At 46.4% G+C, this 26,641-nt stretch overlaps 1 protein-coding gene across 1 annotated transcript in view; it reads left to right on the forward strand.

Annotated features, from left to right (window-relative positions):
- Positions 1 to 339: 339 nt before the first annotated feature.
- Positions 340 to 26,641, forward strand: part of LOC126531932 (probable 4-coumarate--CoA ligase 1) — an 88,553-nt gene continuing 62,251 nt past the window's right edge. The window contains exons 1-3 of the mRNA XM_055070696.2: positions 340 to 437; positions 11,669 to 11,871; positions 17,361 to 17,529. Coding sequence (XP_054926671.2) covers positions 432 to 437; positions 11,669 to 11,871; positions 17,361 to 17,529 — 378 coding nt within the window. The 5' untranslated portion in view covers positions 340 to 431. The remainder of the gene's footprint in view (positions 438 to 11,668; positions 11,872 to 17,360; positions 17,530 to 26,641) is intronic.

Here is a 26,641-nt window from a genome sequence, read left to right on the forward strand (position 1 = left end):
GTCCTTTCTGGTAGTTCCCTCTTCCCTCACTAACTTTTCTACTTTTATGCCCCACCCGCGTAATTGATTATGGAGTACGTACGAACACAGTCACAAGTGATGTCTGGGCATCTTCTCATTATAGCATAACGTTAAAATTGAAGCGTAGACTTCGTCCTTAGGATTTGTACTACGCTTGCGAAGCTGTCAGTCATTGTTTCAACCAGCATCGTAACGTCAAACGCCGCCAAATGCACTAGCTAGAAAAGAACTACTAGGAGTGCCTGGTTAACTGAACATGTTAAGAATGCAGTACTGTGGAGGAGGTTATGTACCTGATTGCTTTTTTCGTAGGAGAACTCCGCTACCAGGCAGGAGACGCCGATTGCACCCATGTCATCACTGATGAGCAGTATACAACAAAGGTCATTGCTGCAGTGGCGAACTTGAATATGAAGGTAAGCAGCCACGCGCCCAAGTTCCTTTCGGCATGCTGTCTATCGCTACAGGTAGTACATAAATATTGCTGCCTTTGGCGCCAAAATTCCACCCACAAGTAATGGCCTTCTCACAGCCTCAGATCTACACGCAGGTCTAGCGCTTCTATCTGCCACCCATTTTATAATATGTAGAAACTCTGGCGCACCTTGTATTTGGCATGGGAAGTTACATATATGTTTTTATAGAATATCATCAATACCTACTGCAGCAAATTTTTACATTGGTATAGTCATGAAAGAACGTGCTAAGATATCTCAAACTACTTTAGCAATCATCTAGATCTGTCATACATATCTAGTAAGTAGCTATCCAAATATTAGCGAAGTCAGCATTTACACTTGCACGAAGAGTAAGCTCTCGGGATGATGCGACATTCTTTAGCTAAATCACTTAATTAATGCGGCTCCAAATGGCCAGATTATTTTTACAGAAGCGCTTTATTATAGTATTTCACGAATGTCAGTTTGTACTTGGCCGTTGACATTGAGGTAGGCTTGTCACCCATCAGAGGCAGTTTTCAGTATGGATTTATCTTGATCCAAGAGTCGTTAGTTTCAACGAAGTAGTGCCGATAAAATAGTAGACGACTGGTGCAAGAACAGCATCTCGTTGGTGAATCGGTTCTCAAACACGGGCAGCTCCAGTTTCGGAATGTGGACGGTGGGCAGTCCGACGCCCTGTACCGTGATGGATGAATTCAGTGTGGTTGAGAGACCCTGATTATAAAGGCTGCGTGTGCGTTGGTTCAGTTTAGTGAACGCGGTGACAGCTTGATCACTGAAGTTAACTGTTTGGTTAAATTCTATGTTCAGTTAGTTGTCCAGAAGCAGCTGTCGTAGGTCAGATTGCGTTTGCCTCGCGTCAGTGACCTTACAGGCACACGGAGAGTGCGCAGAGATCTATATATGTAGCCTCAGCACAGGCAAGTGTGATATCGCTTTCGGTTTTGCCACTTGTGGACATTCCGCCTTCCACTTGTACCTCATTGGCTCCATACCCCACTGTACACGGCTGGAAAAGTCGCGTGTCGGAACATCTAACTAACCATTAACATTGGATCAATGCTTTCGGTGGCGTTGATGTGAACGTTGTCGTGACTCGGTTTCTGCCGTATTTTGAAACCGCTTGAAAGGGCTCGATGCCTACCCTAAGGAACAAGATCAATAAAACTCAGAAGTATCCAGCGCAGTCCGTGGCTGTCTTGTTGAATACGGCTCGCAGCGTGTCTCATGTTTTTGATCATCAGAAACTTCTTCATTTACCCACCGCGGTGGCATAACGGCTATAATAAGTTGCTAAGTACGAGGTCGCGGGATGGAATCACGGCCGCGGCAGCCGCGTTTCCATGGGGCCGAAATGCAAAAAATACCCGCGTCCCGTGCAGTGGAGACAAGTCAAAGTTTCGGCAAGTAAAACCCCAGAATACAATTCAACTTCCTCTTTATTCGATGCGAATCCTATTGATGAAGTCTAGTTCCCCTCGAAATAAAAAAAAATCTATCTTGGTTCACTGCATTCTTCCGTCAGCCCTACCCCCTTCAAGTTTGTCATCATAGCAGAATAAATGTCGCCGTGTCATCGTGATTGTAATAAGGCAGTCATGCTTATCATCAGCTTATGTCTCGCCATGCATTGAAAAAAAGCAAGCATTAACCCACAATCACTGGCCATTTAAATTACTCCCCTGCAGCATTCATTCCTTTGCAGCTTTCTTTTTTACCCTAGCCTTGTTTGCAAATCATTCTCTATATGCGAATCACTATTCTCTGGTCAGGATCTATGCTATTGATGACGGTAATATTACGGATGACATATGTTTTTGGGTTTAGGCTCTATTTCCACCTGGGAGGGTCTGTTCCAGATAAAGATTGTTGAATCAGAGATGTGGTGTGAAATAAACGAACTACTCGTCCTTTTGACCGCGATTCTCAGATACGATATCAAAAGGCGCTCTGTTTCTGAAGTGGTATTAGAGGTCGACATGTTCATATAAAAACAGAGACCTACAGGAGAGAAAATTCAGGGCGGGTAACAAGACTCAGGTATTCTTTTCAACCCTGCAATAGAAAATGAGCACAAGTTATAGAAAAGAGATATCAAAGGGAAGAGAAAGTGTTAAAAAGACCTCCATCCTTAGAGTGCCTGCTTGGTAATCTAAGAGCACCTGTGCTAAATTTGTAAATAGCACTGTTTACGTTTCTTTGGAAACGGGTCCTCCAGGTGATTATTGCAATCAGCTATATTATTCGGAACATCTGTCGGATTACTTTGGCTACATATTTTTTTACACTTTCACCTTTGTCAGTCATAAATCTCAGATTCCAGATAAAACAGCTGCTTTGATGAGTTTGTTGTATTATGCTTTTTGACGTAAATAAAATCAAACTGTAACTCCAAAATGCCATGCCTTAGACAATCAAGATCTGCTATACTGTTGTTCACAGTCCCCTTGACTTCCCCAGGGTATTTCTAGCAGTGCAATTAGTTAACTAGCTGTGTTTTATTAGGAAAATTTTCAAATCTTTGTTAAGAGGTACAAACGCATTTCAAAATTTGTAGTGCGTCCTCAAAGACGTCCTTGAAATCTTGTTATCGTTATCTTTACCATGGTTTTTACAGCGAAGCGGGTATGGGCCACTGTGCCCACTCTAGTGTAAGCGTGTAGAAAAAAAAATCGCGAAGATAGTTCAGTGCCGCGCCTACCCGTAGCGAAGGTGACGCACGCATTATGCGCTCCTCATACTTGGGCCGACCCCAAAGATAATGCGATTTTAGGCCGACCCACGGCGGTGGTGCAGTTCGCTATTCATCATCATCATCAGCCTGGTTACGCCCAGTAGAGGGCAGTGGCCGCTCCCATACATCTCCAACTACCCGGTCATGTACTAATTGTGGCCATGTCGTCCCTGAAAACTCCTTAATCTTATCCGCCCACCTAACTTTCTGCCGCAACCTACTACGCTTCCCTTCCTTTGGAATCCAGTCCGTAACCCTTAATGACCATCGGTTATCTTCCCTCCTCATTTCATGTCCTGCCCATGCCCATTTATTTTTCTTGATTTCAACTAAGATGTCATTAACTCGCGTTTGTTCCCTCAACCAATCTGCTTTTTTCTTATCCCTTAACGTTACACCCATCATTCTTCTTTCCATAGCTCGTTGCGTCGTCCTCAACTTAAGTAGAACCATTTTCGTAAGCCTCCAGGTTTCTGCCCCGTACGTGAGTACTGGTAAGACGCAGCTGTTATACACTTTTCTCTTAAGGGATAATGTCAACCTGCTGTTCATGATCAGGTTGCCTATATCCCTCAAGAGAATGGCTAGAGTTCGCTATTAAGGGGCCCAAATACACATCTTCGCTGGTCATCCTTCTCCGCAGAGTGGAAGGGCACTGAATTATTTTACAGCGAATATCTATATGGCTAGGTTACCATGCAGTTTTGTTCACCGTGAACAAAAACGGTCGTTACCAATGGCCGATACCCCCGTAAGCATTCATGCCCCCGTAAGCAAGGAAAAAAATGCAGTGGCTCATAGCCACATACGGCAGAAGCTACGAGCACGCAACAAAGTGAAGCGAACAGTGCTATGTTCTTTCTAATCATGAGTACAACATACAGAACAGGATGTAGAAAACTTATCTTTAATGGCTCGTACCCCCGCACGCAATCAAGAAAATGTGATGACTAGTATGGCGACGCTCACACACGTGCTACGACAGTGTAGAAATGCTCCGCCCGGCTCTATCTCGGACAAGTAGGAGAAGATCGTATAGCAGCCTTGCTACTCCAAGACCAGCGACGGGCCATCCAATGAGGCCTGCACAGCTGCCACTCGGTATTCCCTGTCGGTCCCTGTGTAGGAGATGCCCATTGCGCGGTGATGCTCGCCTGTAGACCTTTAATAAAGTTTATTCAGTCCAATCATTGTCCCGTGAGGTTCATGGCTACTCAGTTCGCGTGAATTAGCTCCGATGACACTACCTCTCTTTTCTTTGTACAGAAAAGGAAGCATTGTACGCGTTTGGTATTGCAGACATTTTCCTTGCGATGCCACACCGATCCAGCCCAACCTGTATCGTGTTTGAAGTGACGGACCGAGGCGACTTGTTGCTGAGCAAAGAATGGCCCACTGGTCGTTTATTCATACGCTTATGTACCTGCGTAGGCAGTGAGGAAAAGGAGAGCGAGGGAAAGAAGTGGCAAACGATATCGGCGCACATGCGCGATAGCCCATTCTGATACATCTTTTCTTCATACAATTGGGAGACTTGCTTGTCTTCACAGAAACAAACACACACACACACACACACACACACACACACACACACACACACAAAAACAAAGTTAAGCTAGCAGACTTGACGAAAGTTTTCGTCGTAGCAAAGACGCTTCGGCTCCGTCCGGGATCTGGTAGATCGACGAATTGTTGGCAGGGCGGATAGGTTTCCCGGTGTGTCTTGTTGCCCGGCTGAGTCAGGAACCCCGGTCATTTGCCGGCTTGAGCAGCGGTCGGCTGTCGCAGTGTCACCTGCGTCGTTTACCGGTTCAAAGTCTTCGATCGGTTGTAATAGGTTATTCGGTTCCGGCTCAGTGTCTTCTCGGCTGCTCTCGTAGTCGTTCACGTTTGCGCAGTGCTCGTCTGTTCGCCGCAAATGTTGTCGTTTGCGCCTCAGCTGTTGGTGGATCTCAGTTTCGACCATATACGAACGTGGTGCTGCTTCTTTAAGCACCGTTGCTTTGCGTGACCAGTTCCCATCTTTTATCCGAACGACGTTTCCTGCTTCAAGAGGCGATATTGGCTTGCCCCGCAATGATTGCCGATATTTTGATACAGGGCATCCCCCATCAGTGCTGAACTCGGGAACAGTTATCCGAAGACGACGACCTTGAAGCAACTCTCCGGGAGACCGTCCATCTTCTAAGAGAGACGATCGATAAGCCAAAAGGCCCAAACAGAAATCCTCACTGCACTCCGTAGCTTTCTTGAGAATTCTTTTAACAATCTGTACCCCCTTTTCGGCTAGGCCGTTTGAGCGCGGGAAATTAGGGCTGGATGTTATATGTTCGAAGTCTTACCGTCTTGCGAAAGCAGCGAAGTAACTTGAAGCGAACTGGGGCCCGCTGTCAGTGCAGACTTGCGCAGGAATGCCATAGCGAGAGAATATGGCAGATATCTTAGAAATGGTTTCCTTCGCTGTTGTGCCCACCAACCTTTCAACCTCTGGGAAGTTCGAGTGGTCGTCATACACTACCACGTACGAGTGCCCTGCGTATTGGAACAGGTGAATTCCGACACTGTGCCATGGCCGTTCCGTGTAGGCCGTAGCAGCAGGGGCTCGCTGGGTTGGCTGTAGGCGTATTTCTGACACACATGGCACGTTCGTACCAGGTTCTCAATATCACTGCCGAGTCCTGGCCAAAAAACTAGCCTAGGTGCCCTGGCCTTGCATTTGTTCTGTCCCAAGTGACGCTCGTGTTTCCGCCGCAGAATTTCGGCCCTCATGGCTTTTGGTATGACAATCTTTCTTCCTTTTAGCAGTATGCCATCCACTGCCGCCAACTCGGATGTGAACGGCTTAAGTTCCCCTTGAATGGCCGCACCTGTGTTTGGTGGTTCTATAACGCTGCCTAAATACGTATCCGTGCGAGTTTCTTCTTCCAGTCGTTGCTTTGTTCTCGTGCTTACAAGGCTCGAGACCACTTGAACTGCGTGGATATCCACGTCTTCCGTTTCTTCAGCGCACCCAGGCAGCGTGGCAGCACGGGACAGCATATCTGCGAGCAGCAAGTCTTTCCCAGGGATGAACTGCAAGACATAATCATATTTGAAGAGACGGATAAAAAATCGCTGCAGCCTTGGTGGCATGTCCACAACACTTGAGCGATAGCAATCAGTGGCCTGTGATCAGTTTCGACCAAGATCCTGCGTCAATACACAAACTGATGAAACTTTTCGCACGCAAAAACTATGGCGAGCTCCTCCTTTTCGATTTGAGCATACCGCGTTTCACTCTCGTGTACTCTACTTGAAGCCTTTCCTTCGACCATGATGCGTTTCGCTGCGCAGAAACTTCGGCTGCTTTGCACATTTGGTCAGCTTTCTGCAAGCTAAGGTCCTTCTCGCCAAGTAACCTCTGCCTGAGCTTTTTGTCGTTGATACCAAAGACCACTTGGTCCCTTATCATGGATGGTTCAAACTCTCCGAAGTTGCAGAGTTTCGCGTGCTTCTTGAGATCCCGCAAAAAGCTTTCAAATGGTTCTGCCTCGTCCTGCACTCAAAGTCGGAAAACGTGCCTTTCATAAACTTCATTTCCTTCGGAGAGACAGTACTCTTCAAACTTCCTGACCAAAGCTTGATAATCTTCTTTGTCCTCACCTTCGGCAAACACGAAGTTGTTGTACACGTCCAAGGCATCGTCACTTGCGGTGCTGAGAAGTATTGCCGCTTTTAGGGCTTCCTTCCTTGGCTTGTCTGGCGACGTCGCTGTGATGTAGAGTTCCAACTTCTGCTTAAACAGTAGCCAGTTTCTTCTCAAGTTTCTGGAAAGCTGCAACGGCTCCGGGCGCTTGACGGCGTCCATTCTGCTGCCGTGACAAACACTTCTGACACCATGTATCGTGTTTGAAGCAACGGACCGAGGCGACTTGTTGCTGAGCAAAGAATGGCCCATTGGTCGTTTATTCATACGCTTATGTACTTGCGTAGGCAGTGAGGGAAAGGAGAGCGAGGGAAAGAAGTGGCAAACGATATCGGCGCACATGCGCGATAGCCCATTCTGATACACCTGTGTTTAGAAAAGGAGCCGCGTACATGCATCGATTTGACGTTATCACAGAATGTGATTGCAGTTGCGAGTGAAATAATGACCGCCGATCAAGGCGATAAATAAGCTCGTACGTTTGTTCAAAATGATATGTCACCTCCGTGTCGCGTACTGAAAAGCTTCGCGGGTCAACCCCCTTTACACAGTTGAATGGCTCATAATTTCTTTCTTTGCAATTCCGTACATATATGGGAACGTTCTGCATAATAAACGTGTTATTTAAAACTGTATGCATACTCTAGCTAAGAAATATATGGTAGCCTACATGGGTGGTTCTCGCAGGCACGTGATTTATTTATTTGTTTAAACACTCTCAGTGCCATTGCGGCGTTAGGTTAGGCTGGGCCTGATGCAACGTTACTAGACTAGCTTCAGTTTTAAAACTCGGCGCTGTTGCGCGGAACCGCCACCCGCCCGCGCCTTCGTGGCGCTGCAGTCGCACCCGGCTTCATTTCCTCACTAGCCGGCTACGCGGGCGGGCCGGACTAAGCACGCAGTGCAGCGTTGGTGTATTATGTGGTTCGTTGTTGACAGCGAATTCCAGCAAGCATGTCATCCGTGGAACTGTAGCCTTCGCCGAGTTTCTTAAGAATATCAGCAGACGATGCCGACGTGCTGCGTATCTGGCTGCATAGGTCGCTATCGGAACGATGTCGACAGTTCGGCGCACCACTTTTTCTGTGCTCCCAGCAGAGCGATTCCTCGTGCCGACCGGAAACTTTCTGCGAAATAACCATAGGTACAACACGTTCTACACGGACGCGGCTGTGTATGCAGAAGCGACCGGGTGGCGCTACCAAAGGAGGTACGCCCTAGCAGCCGCGAACACGGTCAGCCAACAGCAAATTACCGCGTCGGCCACGGCGGGATCCCCCACCTCGGCTGAAATATTAGCAGTGGCAATCGCACTCGCTCACGCGGAGCGTTCGCAAAGGGACTCGGTCGTGGTCACGGACTCCCAGGAGACATGTCCCATGTTTCTCACGGGGCACGTGACTGCGGCTAGCCTCGCGATAATCCCCAAATCCTTCAACCACCATCATCACCAATTCTGGTGCCCGGGCCACGCGGGGGTACAGGGGAACGAAAAGGCTAACGCGTTAGCTCGAGGGTTCACTTACGGAGTGACGGCGTCCTCTTCTAACCCCAACAACCCGCACTATACCTCACAAAATTGCACAAATTTAAATGCTAAACACATATCCTTGCTCATTAGCGCGGAGTCCCCAGAAAATACCCGCCACCTCACCCACAACTGAGCGGGGAAGAGGCCGCCGATTGGCGTAAAATACAGACCGGGGTTTTCCCCCATTTAAAATTGCTAAACGCCATGTATCCCACTCGTTATAGGGCCAACTGTCCTTGGTGCGGTGGCATACCTAGCCTAATACGTATAACCTGGGAGTGAACTAAGCACCATCATAGGCGAAATACCAGCAACACAATGGAGCAGTGGGAGGCACAGCTCGCCCGCTCCGACCTGGCAGGACAAGAGTCCTTAATTAGCCAGGTCAGGCAGGCGGCAGAGGCCTGTGGGGCCCTGGACTGAGAGGCTCCGACCACCCCTCCTTCAAATATTTTCCATTGCAATAAAGTTTCTATTATTATTCTGCGAAATTCACGGCACGCCCTCGTGCCATTGCTCCCGCGTTCGTCGTCGTCTTCCACAGCTGGCTGCGTGGCCGTTCATCTTTCCAGCGTAGAATTTCACTTCACTTCTGTCGTCGTAATAGGGAGGCCACGTTTACGGGGGTATGAGCCATTGCTTAAGGGAGAATGAGCCACTCATGGTCTTACGTAACGGAAATATTTAATTTTGAAGAAATTTAATTTCGAAGAATCACAAGCGGAAAATCGCAGGCGAAGGCTGCTAACCACGCCGCCGAGCAAACTCGAGACATCGAACGCAAGCGACAAATGCGGACTGCGGGCGTACCGCCAGTGACGTCGTTCTCTCCGTCGCAGCCGATTGTGTGTGTAAGCTCATAACTGAGAAATACTTTAATGAACCCTCGGGATTAACCCAGGGATGAACACAGGGGCCGCACGTTTCAGCTTCGCTGATTAAGCGTCTTCACGGCATGAAAAATCCGACTTCTTTCTTTTTTTGTGTGTGTGGCTTGTGTGTACAAAGACCGACCTCATCTTTCTTTTTGTAGCGCTTCTTTCGCGTGGTGAGAAGCTTCGGTGTGGATGAAGATCATCCTACAATCACGCTTATTTGGCCAGATATTCAGACTCGTGAGCCTAAACTGCGCGAAACGTTAAGACGACAGGAAGAAACACACGAGATTTAGAAACGTAGCTTCTGCGCTTCGCTGTATGCGTTTCTTCCTTTCGTGCAGTTTACCCTTCTTTCAGTATTAACGAACTAGCGCGATAAAGCTTATTGCTGTAGGTGGATACCGCTTTCCCGTGGTATCACTAATTCGGATAAGTGAGAACGCCAGCGAGCGTGAAACACGCGCAAACTGCCCGTCCGCACGAGCTCAAGGCTGTGACGAGGCGTCTGCAGTAGAGCCCGATGGAACAGCGTTGCCATCTGGCGGCTGTCAGAGAAGTGGCGACAGCGGCTGTAAGCGCGCGGGTGGGGAGTTTTACAACTGAAGCTAGTCTAGTAACGTTGGCCTGATGGGTGTGGCATCACAAGGGATATGTCATCAACACATAACGCATAAATCGCTCCCTTTCGGTACCGAAATATCCACGTTGAAATCCCCTACAACGATAACAGGGGTAGTGTCATCGCAGCTAATTCACGCAAAGTGTTTCACTCGCAACGGCAGTCACATTTTTGATCCTGTAAAATTGATCCACGTACACCGCTGGGTGGTCGGTTGGGCCGGATTGGTGTGCCGTCGCAAGAAATATGTCTGCAACATGGAACACCCCCATTTTGGTACCGACAAGTCCACATTGGAATCGCCGACAACAACAACAACAACGGTTGTCTCATCGCAGCTAATTCACGCGATGTGAGTAGCCGCGAACCTTACTGTACTAGGAGTCATTGCATTTTTTGTTTCTTTACGGGAGTATGAGCCATTGCTGGCGGTCGCATGAGCCACTGATGACGACAGTTTTCAACATGCTATTATGCATGTTTTATGCGTGATTATGAAGAATTGAAGCATTGTTAGTTCACTTTGCTGAGTGCTTCTAGCCTGCGACTTACGGTGCTATGGGCCACTTCATTTTTTGCTGGCTTACGGGAGCATGAATGCTTACAGGGGTATGAGCCATTGATGATGATGGTTTTTGTCCACGAAACGCGAACCATATACAGCTTCGCTGTAAAAAAATGGATGTTTTCTTTTCCCAGAAGTTTCACGGTGGTTTATAAGGGCCATAGGTACCGATCAAATAGCCTGGGCTATTATATCCGTGCTCAGAATGTTGAATATTGGCAAGCACTTAAGAATACCTGATTTGTGTCTAGCCTTATAGTGCTGCTTGTGGCGCATGTTCATTTTGAGGCTTAGCTATCCTTGTATTAATATTGGCACTTGTACTTATTCATGATTTATTGGGGAGTGCATTTCCCCGCTAAGAACCAAAAGTGTTTGCTCAGGACGAGACGCGTTTGCATGATTGGAACATACTGGAATGTTATCGTCAATTCTACCTGCTGTGTATTTTCTTCCCGAACCTATTGTATGGTGCATATCATATGGACCGCAAATTAAGGCGGGGACAGTGGAAGAGAACACGTAAACGACACGGACTGTATGCAGTAAACACCAACTTGGCCAAAATGACGTTCTTCTGAACCTAGTGGTATAAGACTGTACGCTTGAGAGAAATTACGCAGTAGGTATTGGAAGGCACGCGGGCACCTCCGATTGCGCTGGAATCTTTGAAGAGACAAGTATAAAAGCAGCCATGCTTGTGTCGCAGATCGGATTTCTGGCGGTCGCCGACAGTTCTTTTCTCTATCGTTGCGCTTCCCTGTTACTTGTTTTTCTGGGCACAGGTTTGCCCAATAAAAGTTTTGATGCTGCTCCGTCTTTCATAGTTTTTTCTACTGTGTTCTTTACCGTCACTACAACTTGACAATACCTTAATTTCGTCCCTGGCTAGAAAATTCTGATTGCTGACCTAAAAGGTATGTCACGTTTGCATCACTTTGGCGGAATCTGGCTTCCTGTCTCGTGGGGCACTGTCACCGATACACGCAGTAGCGTTATTCATTTAAGTAAGCATAACTTTCCGTAGGCCTTCATACAAAAGATCAGCCTAAGGTGACTCGTAATAGCCGCTAGAAAAGATATCGGTGCCCTTGATGTATTCTTTTCTAACTATAGCTCGTTTTGGTGCCTTACATACGCGAGACGTCGGCAGCCAACTCATCTCTTCTTGCAGGCCCTCTTCTGCATAGGTCGCGCGGCTGGCTTCGTGTCGGCTTCCCAGTTTTCGACGCTTGACGAGAAAGACTTCTACGAGTGCCCCATTGCAGATCCTCGGAAATCATTGCTAGCTCTGTGCTATACGTCGGGATCCACAGGACTGCCGAAGGGTGCCGAGATTACACACTACAACTACGTGGCTTCCTTCTACTTGTTAAGGTAAGATGCGGAGCTGCATATACAGCTTAAAACAAAAGAAGCGAAGAAGAAATCGGCTTATTTGTTTACATGTGAGGGCTAAAGGCGAGCTATGTGTTTAGGTACCCTTCTTCGATATTGCTCACTTCGTTTTCTCTGTGAAATAGAGTGGCATGCATCGGCATAGCTTTCTCACAAGTTATTGTAGTTGTGCTTGTTTAGAACAGTAAAAAACAGGCAACGGCGTTGTATCGGTATTTACGACAACAGGTATATAAAAGGAGGGCAAGTAGAGCGCTTGTAGGATTTTTACTCCGAAAGTTTAAGCTCTAGGACATTAATACCTGTAATTATCTTGTTATTTCTTCAAGTATTATGAAGGCAGATTCTAGATTTACAATTTTGACATGTTGTAGGCGGAGCGCAGAAATGGCCTTCAGAGCGAGCAGACTCATGAAACTCGTATTCCTTCGGCGTTTGCCTCTGCTTCTCCGTTCAGCTGTCGCATAAGTAGTACAATAAGGAGGGAATTTCAACGCTTAACATCGCGTCGATGGAGAACTGACGAATGCAGACAAGAGGGTCTAAGTACACTTCTTTCTTTACCGCGTTACTGAACTGCCCAATTCCATAGAGGGCATTTCACCAAACCCGTTCCTCACAGTCAGAAATGCAAATGTACGCTACCAGAAGACGACCAGCTTTGAATTGTTCACTCTCGCCTTGAGCACCTCACATTATTTTTGCCTGTGAGCGTAGTCTATGAAAATAAATATTTACACTCTTTTTAAAATATTTACCAGTTCGCTAAATTTCCCATGACGAACTTGTAGTGCCCCATCCATTAATATCCAAAATAAATTATTTCATTCATAACAGCCCCTTTGGTTTTAAATTTTTTCTGGCTGCGAAAGCAGGCGAGATTTGAAACCAGCACCACGAGACAAGGCGCTAGCGTGCAGCGACATTTGTGCCATTAGATATTGTACTAATTAATGATTGTTTCTGCGGACCACCCAACGCATAAATATATTTTAAGCGGATGAATTATATGTAAGACAGTGGTCTTGGCTACTTCATGAGATATCTCTTTTGTTGAAGCAGTACAATAAATGGAGCATTGTATGTGCCATAAATAACACATGGTAACTCTCAAACCTCGGTCGGGGTTTTTACTGTTGATAAGCCGTGAAAAGTGCGAGCATATTTTGTCGGCGTATCGTGTTGCATTGAACCGACCGTTATGATCATCACGTATCAGTTCGCCTTATCACTTGGTCATTTTCTTAGGTGCCACGCATTCTCTTTGCAGGCCTCGGAAATTTTTGAACTGCAGCAGCTATCGTCGTACACACACACACACACACACACATACACACACACACACACACACACACACATATATATATATATATATATATATATATATATATATATACTCGAATGGGGCGTTTGGAATCTGCTTTGTTATGATACAGACACTGTCGTAGTTAGCGAAACAACAAACGCAAAGAAGAGCGCCAAATCCTCGAGCTTCTCAACCGTCATCTTCTTGAATGAGGTAATAAGCAGCCTACAACATAACATGACAGGCAATCAGCCTTAAAAGAACATATTCTTATGCCATCCGATACATAAACGACATGCTACGAAAATTCCACCCAATGTTGTCGAGCAACGAGCGTCTGAAAAAAGTGTTCACAGGATCTAGGAATCCATTGATTCTGAGTATACACGAGCGAAGGACGCTCGGTTGGTCGGGAATTGGTAACAACGCAAATTGACTGCAAGCCGAGATTCGCAATACTTGGCGCATAACAGCCTAAACAAAGGGAGCCATAGAAGCGACGTTATCATTGACAGGTGGGAACAGAGCCGCCGGAGACATGGCTTCCTCTTCACGGCGCACAATCCTCCTTGAAAGCTGCCGCTACCGCGGCATACAGTCCTGGCAGTCTTCGAAAGAAGATGTTGCAGCCGCATTGAAAAAAGAGAAAAAAAACGTGCAAAGGACTGCTAAATACGATGGTTTTCACCTGCTCGACACGCTTGTACTCCGTCATCGTGCCATTCACCGAGTACACCTTTTAAAGCATGCCCGAGTTTACAGACTCCGGCATTTCGGCGTTGGCCTCGCGGCTGAGTGACAGGATGTCTTGTATACATAGGTGACGTAGTCGTCACTCGACACCTGAACTCATGCTGCCAAATCTTTCTTGGCGACGACCTTCTGGGCAAGTGGTTTTTATGAGAGATATTGCAGCTTCTGCTTGCTGGTATCCCAGTCGCTCAGTTCTTATTCGTGGCTTTGAAACCACACTCATGCAGTTCCCGACAAGTAAAAACATTTTTTTCGTCAGCATCACTGTGTGATCCCATTTGTGATGGCAGCTCACGCGCTTATACAACTTCCAGAGAGTCATTGGTGTCAGCCCCACCGATACCGCGCAAGGTACCTGGATGACGCGGATGCGTGAGTACAACATTTGCGTCCACTGTCCACGCAGTCGACGCAGGTGTTGCCGAATTAGACACCGTCTCCTGCGACATCGGGGGAAGAATCGAAGCGGTGGCCACTGGGAAGCTCCGTTCCGAGTTGCTACCCTGCACCTGCAATGTGTGTGTGTATATATGTGTGTATATATATATATATATATATATATATATATATATATATATATATATATATATATATATATATATATATATATATATATATATATATATATATATATATATATATATATATCATCAGCCTACTTTATGTTCACCGCAGGACGAAGGCCTCGCCCTGCGATCTTCAATTACCCCTGTCCTGCGTCAACCGATCCCAACTGGCATCCGCAAATTTCCTAATTTCGTCGCACCACCTAGTCTTCTGTCGTCCTCTACTCCGCTTCCCTTCTCTTGGTACCCATTCTGTCACCTTAATGGTCCAGGGGTTTTCTAATTTGCTTATTACACGACCTGCCCAGCGCCATTCTTTTTCGCTAAATGTCTATTTGAATATCGTCTATACCCGTGCGCTATCTGCTCCAAACCACTCCTGTCTCTTAAAGTTATGCATAGCATTCTCCGTTCCATCGCCCTTTGCGCGATCCCTAACTTCTTCTCAAGCTTTATTGTCAGTCTCCAAGTCCCTGCCCCATATGTCAGCAACGGTAAAATGCACTGATTGTATACTTTCCTTTTCAATTATAGCGGTAAGCTTCCAATCAGGAGCTCGCGAAGTCTGCCGTATGCGATCCAACCCATTTTTATTCTTCTGTGACTTTCCTTCTCATGGTCATGGTTCCCTGCGATTACTTGACCTAAGTAAACGTACCCCTACACACACTCTAGGGGCTTATTTGCAATCTTGAACTCTCTTTGCCTTGTCCGGTTATTTACCATTATCTTTGTCTTCCGCATATCGATCTTATACCCCACTCTTACACTCTCTCTATGAAGGTCTTCAATCATTTTTTGTAACTCGTGCGCAGTGTTGCTGAATAGAGCAATGTCATCGGCAAACAGAACGTTGCTGAGGCATTTGTCGTCGATCCCTAATCCCAAACTTTCCCAGTTTATTAGATTGAATACTTCTTTCAAGCGCGCAGGGAACTCCATAGGGGAGATTGTGACTCCTTGTCTTACACCATTCTTTCTGGGTATCTTTCTACTCTTTTTGTGCAGAAATAGGGTGGCTGTGGAATCTCGGTAGATATTTTCCAGGGTATTTACGTAAGCGGTCTTTACTCCTTGATTACGCAATGCCTCTATGACTGCTGGTATCTTTACTGAATCAAATGCTTTTTGGCAATCTATGAAAGCAATATATAGAGGCTTAATGTACTATGCGGATTTCTCGATAACCTGATGAATGACATCGATGTGATCAATTGTAGAGTATCCCTTCCTGAAGCCAGCCTGTTCCCTTGGTTGACTAAATTCCAGTGTTGCCTTTATTCTATTGGATAATATTGTGGTAAATATTTTATATAATAGTGGGAGTAAGCTAATCGGCCTATAATTTTGCAATTCTTTAACGTCTCCCTTTTTTGGATTAGTATAATATTTGCACTCTTCCAGTTTTCTGGGACCCTTGCAGTCGATAGGCACTTTTTCCTTTAAACAAAACAGATACCTTTTCCTTTAAACAAAACGCTTTCATCACCATCACCTTCTACGCGGCGTGATTTTATTACATGGAGCTAGCTCCACGACAACATCTCACAGACCGTGGCCGGACATTCCTATCAAAACTTATCGCAGACATCCTGCAGTCCTGCGCCACGAGGCCCAAGCTATCTACGTCATTCCATCCGCGAACAACTGGCCTCACGGACCGTCTCAATTGCACTCTCACAGACATGCTCGTGAAATATGTCTCCTGAGACAACACTGACTGGGACCTCACTATAGCGTTTGTAACATTTGCTTATAATTCCTCACGCCACGGCACAGCCGGTTATTCCACATTATTCCTTCTGTTCGGCCGACAACAAGCACTGCCCGTCGACACAACCCTCCTTGTTCGCGCGGCACCGACAAGTGAATGTGCACTTGATGCCATCGCCCGCTGTGCCCACGCAAGCGAAATTGCCCTTGACCATCTTCTGAAATCACGAGAGTCAAAGGCGTTTGTACTACCGGCGACACCGATACATGGACGTCCCGCCTGATTCTTTGGTGCTTCTATGGTCTACATCGCGTCAGGTCAGCCTGTCAGAAAAACTGCGGTCTCGTTACACAAGCCCATACCGAGTGCTTCGTGCCGTGACTCCCACCACCTATCAGATCGCCCCTGGCGCCTCATCTGCTTCCCAGTCCAGTTATATCGTACACCTTACACGACTGAAGCAGTATCACCCTCCCAGTGATGACATTCAGACGCTCCGGGACGTCGCTTCTGCGGCCAGAGGATTATGCTACACGCGTGAGGTATTTGATTGTTTGAGCGAGGAGCGTGGGGGCCATCCCTCGAGAAAAAAGGAAGAACGAACTGGCCTGGCACTGTGAATCTAAGCGGGCAGCGCTGCAACCGCTGTTGTAAAGATTACCTGTGAATAGTTTCTGGTATTACTGACACATCCTTCGCGTAAACATATATATATATATATATATATATATATATATATATATATATATATATATAATATGGTCCGCACAATAAGCTCACGCGCTGAACAACATTCACAATCATGGCATTGGAGCGATAAAATAAACTGCTTCGCATTTCGTAGAGAAATTATGGTCCTCAAGTAAAAGGACGTTCAAACACTCACATCTCTGACATACATAGGAGGTACCGACGAAACCACTATCCCGTAAGCGATACCGTGCTGGAGCCTCGCTGTGAAACGCTCGCACTTTTCACTCCAGATATTTCAGCACGATTTAGCCCATCCCATTTGCTACAATTGAGACGGCTACATATCCGAAGCATCTCTTACAAATGAATAGTTATCAGTTGTCGATGAAAAACGGTTGTCATTGTGAGAGAGCTGCTCAATGCTTATTTTACGCAGGTTAAGCATGCCATGGGGTGATGGAGACATCTTTTTGGGCTCGGTACCGATTACACACATAACGGGTATGATGTTCTCCATGACGGCTATTCTGGAGGGGGCTTGTTGCGCTCTTGTATCAGACAAGCTGACCCCTGCGGAAATCCTGGACACAGTCATCAAGTACAAGGTAACCACTTTTGTGAAGTACACTTGTTAGCGGAATTAGAGAAATCTCTGTATGCGGCTCGGTAATCTTGCCATCGAAGAATACCCAATGATACTTCTGTAAAGTAAGTGTTTAGTAAGTTGTTATCTCTGCACTTCCGAAAAGACGCAGGAAATGCGACGAGTGCTCAAAGCTTCGCGCTTATGTTGTCTGGCATTGGAGCATTTTCATGCTGTCGTTCAAGCATTCGCATATTTTCTCTGTTCTGAATTTTTCGAATACTATTCAGAAGCAAGCCTCTTGAGACGTGAAGCACCTATATGTATGCAGGCACACTCAAATGTGAAATATTTTTTGGAGGGCTTACAATAGCAGAACAACATTGATTTGGTGGACCTTACTGGTAGTGGGTAATTGTGCGCATTATGGAAAAAAGTAGTGTGACATGGGTTAGCGTGTAATTTGTTTAAAACACACACACAAGAAAACCAACTAAGCCCGACCTATTTTCTGGAATTCAGGTTTTATCCGAAAAGCTCAGCAATAGCAATTTCGACGAAGTGCTAAGGAGGCGATCGCTTAGCGCTACGATCACACATTGGCTCCAAGTCAACGGACAGTGTCACACTGCTACAGGAGTATTCTTTAGTTTTTAATTGGTTTAGCATTCTTTACGAAACGTCGATCACTTGCGACGGTCTAAACCACTTTCGTGAGCCTATGCCGAGAGAGTGCAGTCTAACCGAAAGGTAAAAACCAAACTGCCCTGCTTTGGTACTGGTCGACTGATGGTGCTAGTTTTACTTGTGGTACTGTGTGAATCTGCATGGTGCTAAGGGGCCTACCCGGCTTTTTTGTACATCAGTGTTTAGTTCGCGGGAAAGCCAAACGTGGCTTAATGACCTTAAGCTTTTAAAACTTCCCGCGGTTACATGTGATCACGTCAACAAAACAAAAATAAAAGAAAATAACGCTAACCCTGTTCATTGAACTTTCCCACAAAGTTTGTCCTGCCGGGAGTATCAGTGTTTTTGATTATGAGTGACCGCTCGTCGGCTGGAAATTACGTGTCATCCTAAGAACGTGTAGTCGCGACAAGGCAAACCCGGTGATTGTACAGTGCTTTTCATAGATTTCCCGAAACGCAGTCACGGCTTTTTGTTTCTATGTTTTTATTTAGTGCAGCGGAATTAACAGGCTAGGATAATCGTCGGACTCCCTTCGCGGCAGCTTTAGTTCGGGCCCAACTGTGATTTCGCCTACTCAAATACATGTAAAACGCAGGATCACATTTCTGAAATAAGCACCGGCCAATTTTATTGAAATTTGTTGCATTTAAAATGAAATTATACTCTAGCGAATCTTGGAAGCAGAATTTCAGATTAGTTTTGGATGTTCTACAAGGAATTTAAAAAGAATGTTAAGTTTGAAAAAGAAAGAAGCACGATGCTTACAAATTCGCAGCTCTGCACCTAGAATAGATATCGCAGTTGTATGAACTGCATCCACCAGAGCATCCAAAGCGGACAAATTTGGTATGCTGATTCAGATCTTACGTGAATTTGTTAAATTGTTTACAATGGTTTCACAAGAACTCTACTCACAAATTAATTGTATTATTGAGGGACATTTATATTAGAACTATTGTAGCCGCTTTAGATGTACCTTTAGGAGTAATTGACGAAAGTGATATATCTTTTTTTCATTGCTAAGATACAGATAGTTTCGTTTTCTGAAAATATGCGATTTTCTCCTATTTTTATCGAAGAACCCACGACCTAAAAAAATTCACAGCTAGCAATAACTATATTATAAATTTTTTATTTAAATGCAACCAAGCTAATCAAATTTGGTGCTGTGATTGCGGGGAAACACGATTTCTCAATTTCCTTGCATTTAGATAGGAGGCCCAACCTGAAGCTTTCTCAACGTCGCGCAGCATCTCCGATTGATGCCGCGTTGAATGGATTTCGTTTTTCTCCTATCAGTTTCGCTAAGGCACTGCCTAGTATTTCCTTAGCAATTTCCATTTCCGCACTGTTAGGCTACTGCAGTAGCTCCGAATCGAGAAAAGATGTGCTTAGGTATCAAGATGGACGCATGAACAAGTTGGCTTTGTACATTCGCGCTAAGGTATTACGCAATAATTGTGCGAGCTGTTTATTTGTAGTCGTCCATTAGCATACTATGGCTTAAGCTTCCCACAGAATCCCGTTACATTGACTGGTGACTCCTCCAGGTGTACCTTTAGGCATGACATATATAATGCTTGCATTTAGTTGTCAAAGCAATGACCTGTCACGGTTATTCACATACATTAAAGATGACCAGCATGGAAGATTATTGTGCAGGAATACATGCAGGATTTGTTTCTTCTTTGTTCTCTTTAGTTTGTATCGTGTTGCCGTTCGTCCTTGATAATGTGCCCGCAATCTAGACTAGTAGGTATCGAACGGCAAAAAGGGTGCCCGCCTACTGAAACGATTCCCGCACAACTTCTACCACATACTTGCATTCAAAGGTAGTGAGACTGTCTAGGACATTATTAAGGACTGTTGTCCGTTCGAGGAAGGTGACAGTTGTAGCATCAGACGATTTGTCTGCGTTCTCATTGCACAAAAATTGGTATCGGCCTTCGAAGAAAAACACCATAGAGTGCATCGTAATTAACCTGATGGAGTCGCAGTCCTAAATTTCAGACCCATGCCAAACCCTGTAAGGCTCACCCTATAGGGCTCACCCAGTCGGGTGACTACGCATATAAGCGTCTCGCTTATATGCATTGTCACCCGATAGTTGCGGAGTGCTGGCGTTGGCTATGGGACATACTGTACCTCTCTTCCAAGCATGCCGACATTATCGCCTTATTTCGTACTATTGGACTTCTGCGGAGCTCTTTTTACCGTCAATTTATCAGTCTCAAACTTTTATCACCCTTCCAACGTATCGCTTATATGCGTAGTCACCGGATAGTTGCGGAACGCTGGCGTTGGCTATGGGACATACTGTACCTCTCTTGAAAACATGCCGACATTATCGTTTTATTTCGTACTATTGGGTTTCTGCGGAGCTATTTTAACAGTCAATTTATCAGTCTCAAGCTTTGGTCTTAAACCCTGCCAACGTACGTCGCGGTTTTTCATCGTTACATTATCTTTATATTTTAGCTTGTGCTCTCCCAAGATTTTCATCTGTTTCATCTTTCCCGAAATACCCGCATTTGTTCGGTCTCTGCTCATATTTTGGTAGATTTTTGATAGACGTTGAAACCATTGCCCTACCCCTGACCATGCTGCTCAAAAAGTCCCTTGGTTTTCCTGAGGCCGTCTGCAAGCATCTGCCTTCTCGCCTTTTATCAACTTCCAGAATTGATTATAAAATATAGGCCATACTGAGGGCTAAATTCTCACCGAAGTCGCCAATCACACAACGGCCCTTAGATGAACACTCTTTAAATAAACTTACCATGAACACGACAGCTGCTTCTTCCCACTTTTAATATACTTATTTCTGTAATGAGCGGGATTCTAAGCATATGATTTCGCAAACTAGAAAATTATGCGGATCCCACACGTGGTTGCAAGCGATGCAAGCGAAGCTCTGTGCGGTTTGCTTTGATTGCCAATATTGAGCGGTGATGGTGGCTGCGAATCTTTCATTTCTACAGCCCTTGGTGCAATACGAGAGTAGTAAGTAAAGGGTAAATTTTGCCTTGCGTGTACCACTGCTCTTTGTCTGCGTAAACACGGAACATACAGGGAGACGTGCTTGCTTAAGGAGTTCTTATGTGCCATTCTTTACGACCTGTGAGAAGTTTGAGCATTGTCATTGCCTCACATGACACATCGCGTCGCGGCAGAAGTGCTGGTAGAAGGATGGGGCTGTACCCGTGACCGAAAGTATACGGACCACGGGAGCGCGTGCCATACTGCATCAACGCGCCGCAAACTGCATCGACGCGGTGCCTGCTGCGCATGCGCGTCCCATCATATCTACTTGCCTGACATGTAGCCAGGGGGGTGAATCTCTGCGTGGCTGCCATTGACTGTTTTCGAGCAGACGCTCTTTCGACACAGCGCCATGGTCCTCTTCAGTTAGGCCGTAAACGCTGGGCGACGCAGAAGCAAAATGGCGGCGCATACAATTGTGCATGTTGTCATGGCAACAGGAACAGCAGCCGCGCGGCGCTTCCTCTCCCAAACGTTTTTCTTTTCTTTTCGTTTTTATTATGCCGATCCGCTCCCCTCCACTCAATTTGCCGCTTTCCCCCATGCCGCGCACGCCACTTATCTTTTTTGTTTTTACCTGTATGCGGCGCACTTTTTTTTATCGCGCACGTGCCACGGCGCACCACGCGCCAGCTCACAAGGAATGCCCGCGCTACGCAACGCATTGACATTGCTTGCGAGCTGGCGCCTGGTGCGCCGTGGGCCATGCGTTGGGACGCACGCAGTCTTGCCCATACGTATATTATACCATCATCTGCCGGGACATAAAAAAATTCCACTTCCAACACAACAGATCTTTGGTCTCGGTTTATTGACTTCGTTTCCGAAAACAGATATTTGTTTATAACGTGGTGGTGATACATGCTGAAGAAAATGAGCCAAAGTGAAAGGTGCGTGACATATACAAGAGTACTAAACACAAAAGTTCACAGACGGTGAAATAACAAAAGAAAGCGTTAGAAAACGCGAAGGCCGTTTCATGTACACACACATAAAAAACAAGACTTTTATATAACGCCCTCAAGACCGAAATGTAGACGAGCTTCTGATATATGCACTAAGATATTGCACAAAACTGGACGACATTTATGACATAGTCATGACAACTACAAAAAGAGAAAACTCACTGGTAATGGCTAAAACAATGAAACAAGAAAATAACTAAAAGATAGAATAAAATGCTAACATTTACTGGGAGCCATACGAAAAAGAGAGCTTACTTATAAATCTGCACGAAAGTACACGAAATGCGTGACATGTTCATTACTGCTGAACAAATTGAAAAAGACATGGCAGAACAAAAATAACATTGTACTAAAAACTGAAATACACATTATCACTTTATTTTGCACTTGGCCACAACTTGAGTAACGGTGGCAAGGGGAACATAGGGTAGTCGACTTTTGCAGCAGCACATAGAAAACATTCGCAGAGAGGCTTATTCCTCAATCAAAGACCAGGTAAACTGAGCCAACAACACGACTTTTCTTTCGACTCGATTGACATGCTTAGCAATAATATCACCTCACTTAAAGCACTAAGTCGTACCTACTGGGCACTCGTTTGTATAATAAACACGAACTGCAAAAATCTCCATGTAGGACACTTGCAATTCTCATGCCTTCTAGGAGAAAAAAAAAGCGTATCATGCAGACGCATGAAGGTTGTTCGCGCGGTTTTCCCATCGGCGGTTACTGAGATAGTACACATACGCGAACAGTAATTTTTCAGCTGTTAGTACGTTTGTAGAACGTGACACACAGAAAAAGCAGTGAGGGCGGTATGGAAAGCTGGGCCAGTTACTGAAGTTGCAAAATTAGACTTGACACAGAAAAACACAAGTCATAGACCAGCTGACAATGAGGAGGAACATCTATTTGTCAGCCTTCTCTACCGGGAAGAGGCAAGTGCAGCACAATCAAGGCGCAACGACGTCCATAGCCCCATGATGCACACACATGGACAGGGCTGTGTTCGTGTACATGCGCCTTCTGATGTCCTTGGGTCTGAGCGCTCACCTGTTGTCTTTAGGCACCCGGAACAACCTTGCATGGCTTGTTTTTGAGGTATTTCTGTACCACTGCACGACGCACGAGCGGTACGAGTCGTGAAACGTGAAACATCGCGGAGCACCAGCACACAGCTACCGAGGACCACGAAACTGACGAAACTACCCACGGCAGTCAACGTACAGCAGTGCACGCTTCCCGATAACAGCAGATAACAATACGTGAAACGTCATGCAGCGGGCTGAGCTGGCGCCGGGGCGGCGGGGCCGCACAACGTGCGCGCGGAGACAGTCGAAGATGAGGGATTTGGGAGGGAGAGTGATTGTAGAGGAGTTGGGGGGGGAAGGGTTCGGCCACCTGGATCAGCGCGCCTGCGCGCGACGATCTACGAGGCCATGCAAAAGAAACGCATTTTCGGGTTCGCCCAATAGAGATGGCGCCAACTACCTCTACCATCGAAACCGGGGAGTTTAAGCCCACTTATGTAGCTTCGCCTGACGTGGTTATCGTGCTCGTAGACTAAACGTCTACTGGGTGTCGTTTCCTCTGCTCCGTTGCATCTGGGCCATTGTTTTACACAGTGGCTGCGGCTGGGCTGGCACGCACGTAAGTCCGCGCTTCGTTTCGCTTCTTTAGTTTTTTGGGGGTTCATCGCGCTCCGCAATGCCTTCTCTGACGCATTTAGAGAACTCGCGCAAGATGGCTTTCTGCGGCGTTGTATTATCTCGGAATGCTCCAATGTTTGCTGTCTCAGGTAGAAACAACGTTTTGCAATTGGTGGCCGTCATGGCGTTAAGAAATAGAACTGAGTTGCAGGCGCTACTATGCCCCGCAAGCAGCAGGCTGCTAAAAGGAGAAATTAGCGGCACCGCACTGACTTTATTTTTTCAAACCCTTCAATAAGGCTTGTACAAGAAATGCACGCAGGGGTGTTACTACAGACAGCTGCGGCAACTCTGACACATACGCGAGTATATAAAATCTGGTGCAGCTGTGCGGTGCACGCAGAGGTGTTACTACAGACAGCTGCGGCAACTCTAACACATACGCGCGAATATAAAATCAGGTGCAGCTGTGCGGTGCACGCTGCCGTGAAGTTCCAATTCCAGCTGTCCCCTTGCGAATAAGTTACGCCGCGTTACAGGTCGGGGGGATCACCGATAGATTCCGGTCTTCAGGGCACATAGGTCGAGCCAACTTCCTGCTGTTCTTTTCGGAGGTTATAATTTTCACCACTATATGCGTGATTTCACTACGCTGTTAGTTTTCCATAGGCGGTGATGATGCCTCGGAGGTGCCCTGGTATCCATTCGTAACGCGTCGCCATGAGGAGATGCCGGAACGCGCTGCCATTTTTTGCTAAGTAGGCAGCATAATGCGTCTGCTGTTGCGCTGGAGAGGTGCCACGGTGACAGGCGGCTCTCCACGATACCCCACACATGTCGCACTGGGTAGAAAAATCGAAATAAATTCTGAGGTCATACTTGCGAAAATCACCATATGATGGGGAGGCTCCGGGTTAATCCTGACCACCAAGGGGCTTTAGGTGGGCTTAATGGAAGTGCACTAACGCGTTTCCATTTCGCCTCAATCCTAATGCGGCTGCAGCAATCTGTCGAGGGCGGAAGGTGTACAATAGGCTGTATAACGCAGTAAAAGACCATCAATCCGAAGAAGTGGATTGAGTGCCTCTACATTTACAGACTTTCTAACGCGCACTGAACATCAGCCGCTAGGAAGGACCCTTTGGGCCGTGATGGAATTTCATATAAAGCAATTATACAGATAAATTTCTCATAGTACAACCAGGCTATACAATATATCTGCCTTGTTTCGTTTGGAGACATGTAGGGACATATTTATCTAGCAAGAACTGAAAATTAACGTGGCATAAATGCACCATCAGCTTCAGCTCTTGGGACAGCTTGCGTCGATAAAAGCTGCCTGAACGACGGTGTTACCCAGGGTGAACAGGAGTGAGATGCAGAAGTCTTGGGCGGGGAGTTGTGACCATGCCTTTAAAAAACTGCGTGGTCATTTATTGCACGCTTTAGCCGACACGCTGCCTCTCTTATCATTAGAAGCCAAAAGCGTAAACGATCCCCGTCAGTGACGCATGATTGAAATGGTTCCTGAAATTGTCTGTAATACAGCTGTGAAACACTCTTTGAAAGCGGCTTCGCAGGATTTTTTTGTGCTTAAGTTCACCTTTCGAAATGGTGCCATTCATACCGTTGGAAGAACGAAAACGCATTTTGGAGCTTTCACTTCAGGGGCAGTCGCAGCGTGAGATTTGCCGCCTGATGGAGAAGTCGAGGACAGCAGTAAGCAGAGTTATTAGGGCGTACCGCAACCATGGGGGAACTTTTGCTGACGAAGAGCGCAGCGGGCAGCTAAGGACCACAAACAACCTCACCGATTTGATCATTGTTCCCTGTGTTGTGGCGGATCCGTTCACGAACACCGACGAAATTTGCCATGAGCTTCGCCTAAGCATCTCGTCCAGCGCAATCCGGCGGCCACTGCGAGAAGCAGAGCTGCAGAGCTGCATGGCTGCTCAAAAGCTTCACCTGACAGAGCGCCAGAGGCAGCTAAGCCTTGAGTCACTTGGCGCGTTCTGTGAAAGATTGGACGGTGGATGAAGGGCGCCAAGTTGTTTTCAGGGATGAATCCACCTTCTCATCGCGATGGGATCAGCAGCGTCTTGTTTGGCGCCCTATGAGTTGCAGGTGAGAATTTACAGCAGTTTTGAATTATTCGTAGGAAAAAATTGCCCTTACTTGAATAATGTCATGTGTCAGCTCAGCACCGTCTGTATCAAACTTTCCCATGAATGAGAATAAGCCTATTAAAAATGCCAGCGCTTGTCTGATTCCGATGCCAGAGTTCTTTTTTTTTTAGCACATGACAAAATAGTTGTGACGAACCTGGCTCCGATTCACAAGTTGGCTAGATTAACCATGACGATTCTTAGATTTCAAGTGCACCCAATCCAGACCGAGGACAGACTTTCTTTCAAATGAATATCTCCAGATGCGAGCCACGTTACTGCCGCAGCGTCCTGTCGGGCAGCCGATGCGCCGAGCGTATTGGAAGCCCGCAGAAAGGACGGACTCGGTCCACTTGTTCCAACTAATGGCTCATTCACTGCATCAGCCTAGTGCGAATTGATCCGGGAAGTGCTGGTGCATTACGCCCTGGAGGGACCATTCAAGGATGGCTGCTATCTGTTGCAGCTCGCACTGTCACCACCGTCCTTCAGAACCTCACCATCTGTACGCTTCCTTGGCCACCCGTTGGCGCCAATCTGAATCCCATCGAAAATATGTGGGTCACCATGAAGAGCCGCCTGCCCGCGTGCTGGTTCTCCAGGGCAGCATCAGACACACTTTGGCG

This window comes from Dermacentor andersoni, chromosome 4, assembly GCF_023375885.2.
Source record: "Dermacentor andersoni chromosome 4, qqDerAnde1_hic_scaffold, whole genome shotgun sequence".
NCBI lineage: Eukaryota > Metazoa > Arthropoda > Arachnida > Ixodida > Ixodidae > Dermacentor > Dermacentor andersoni.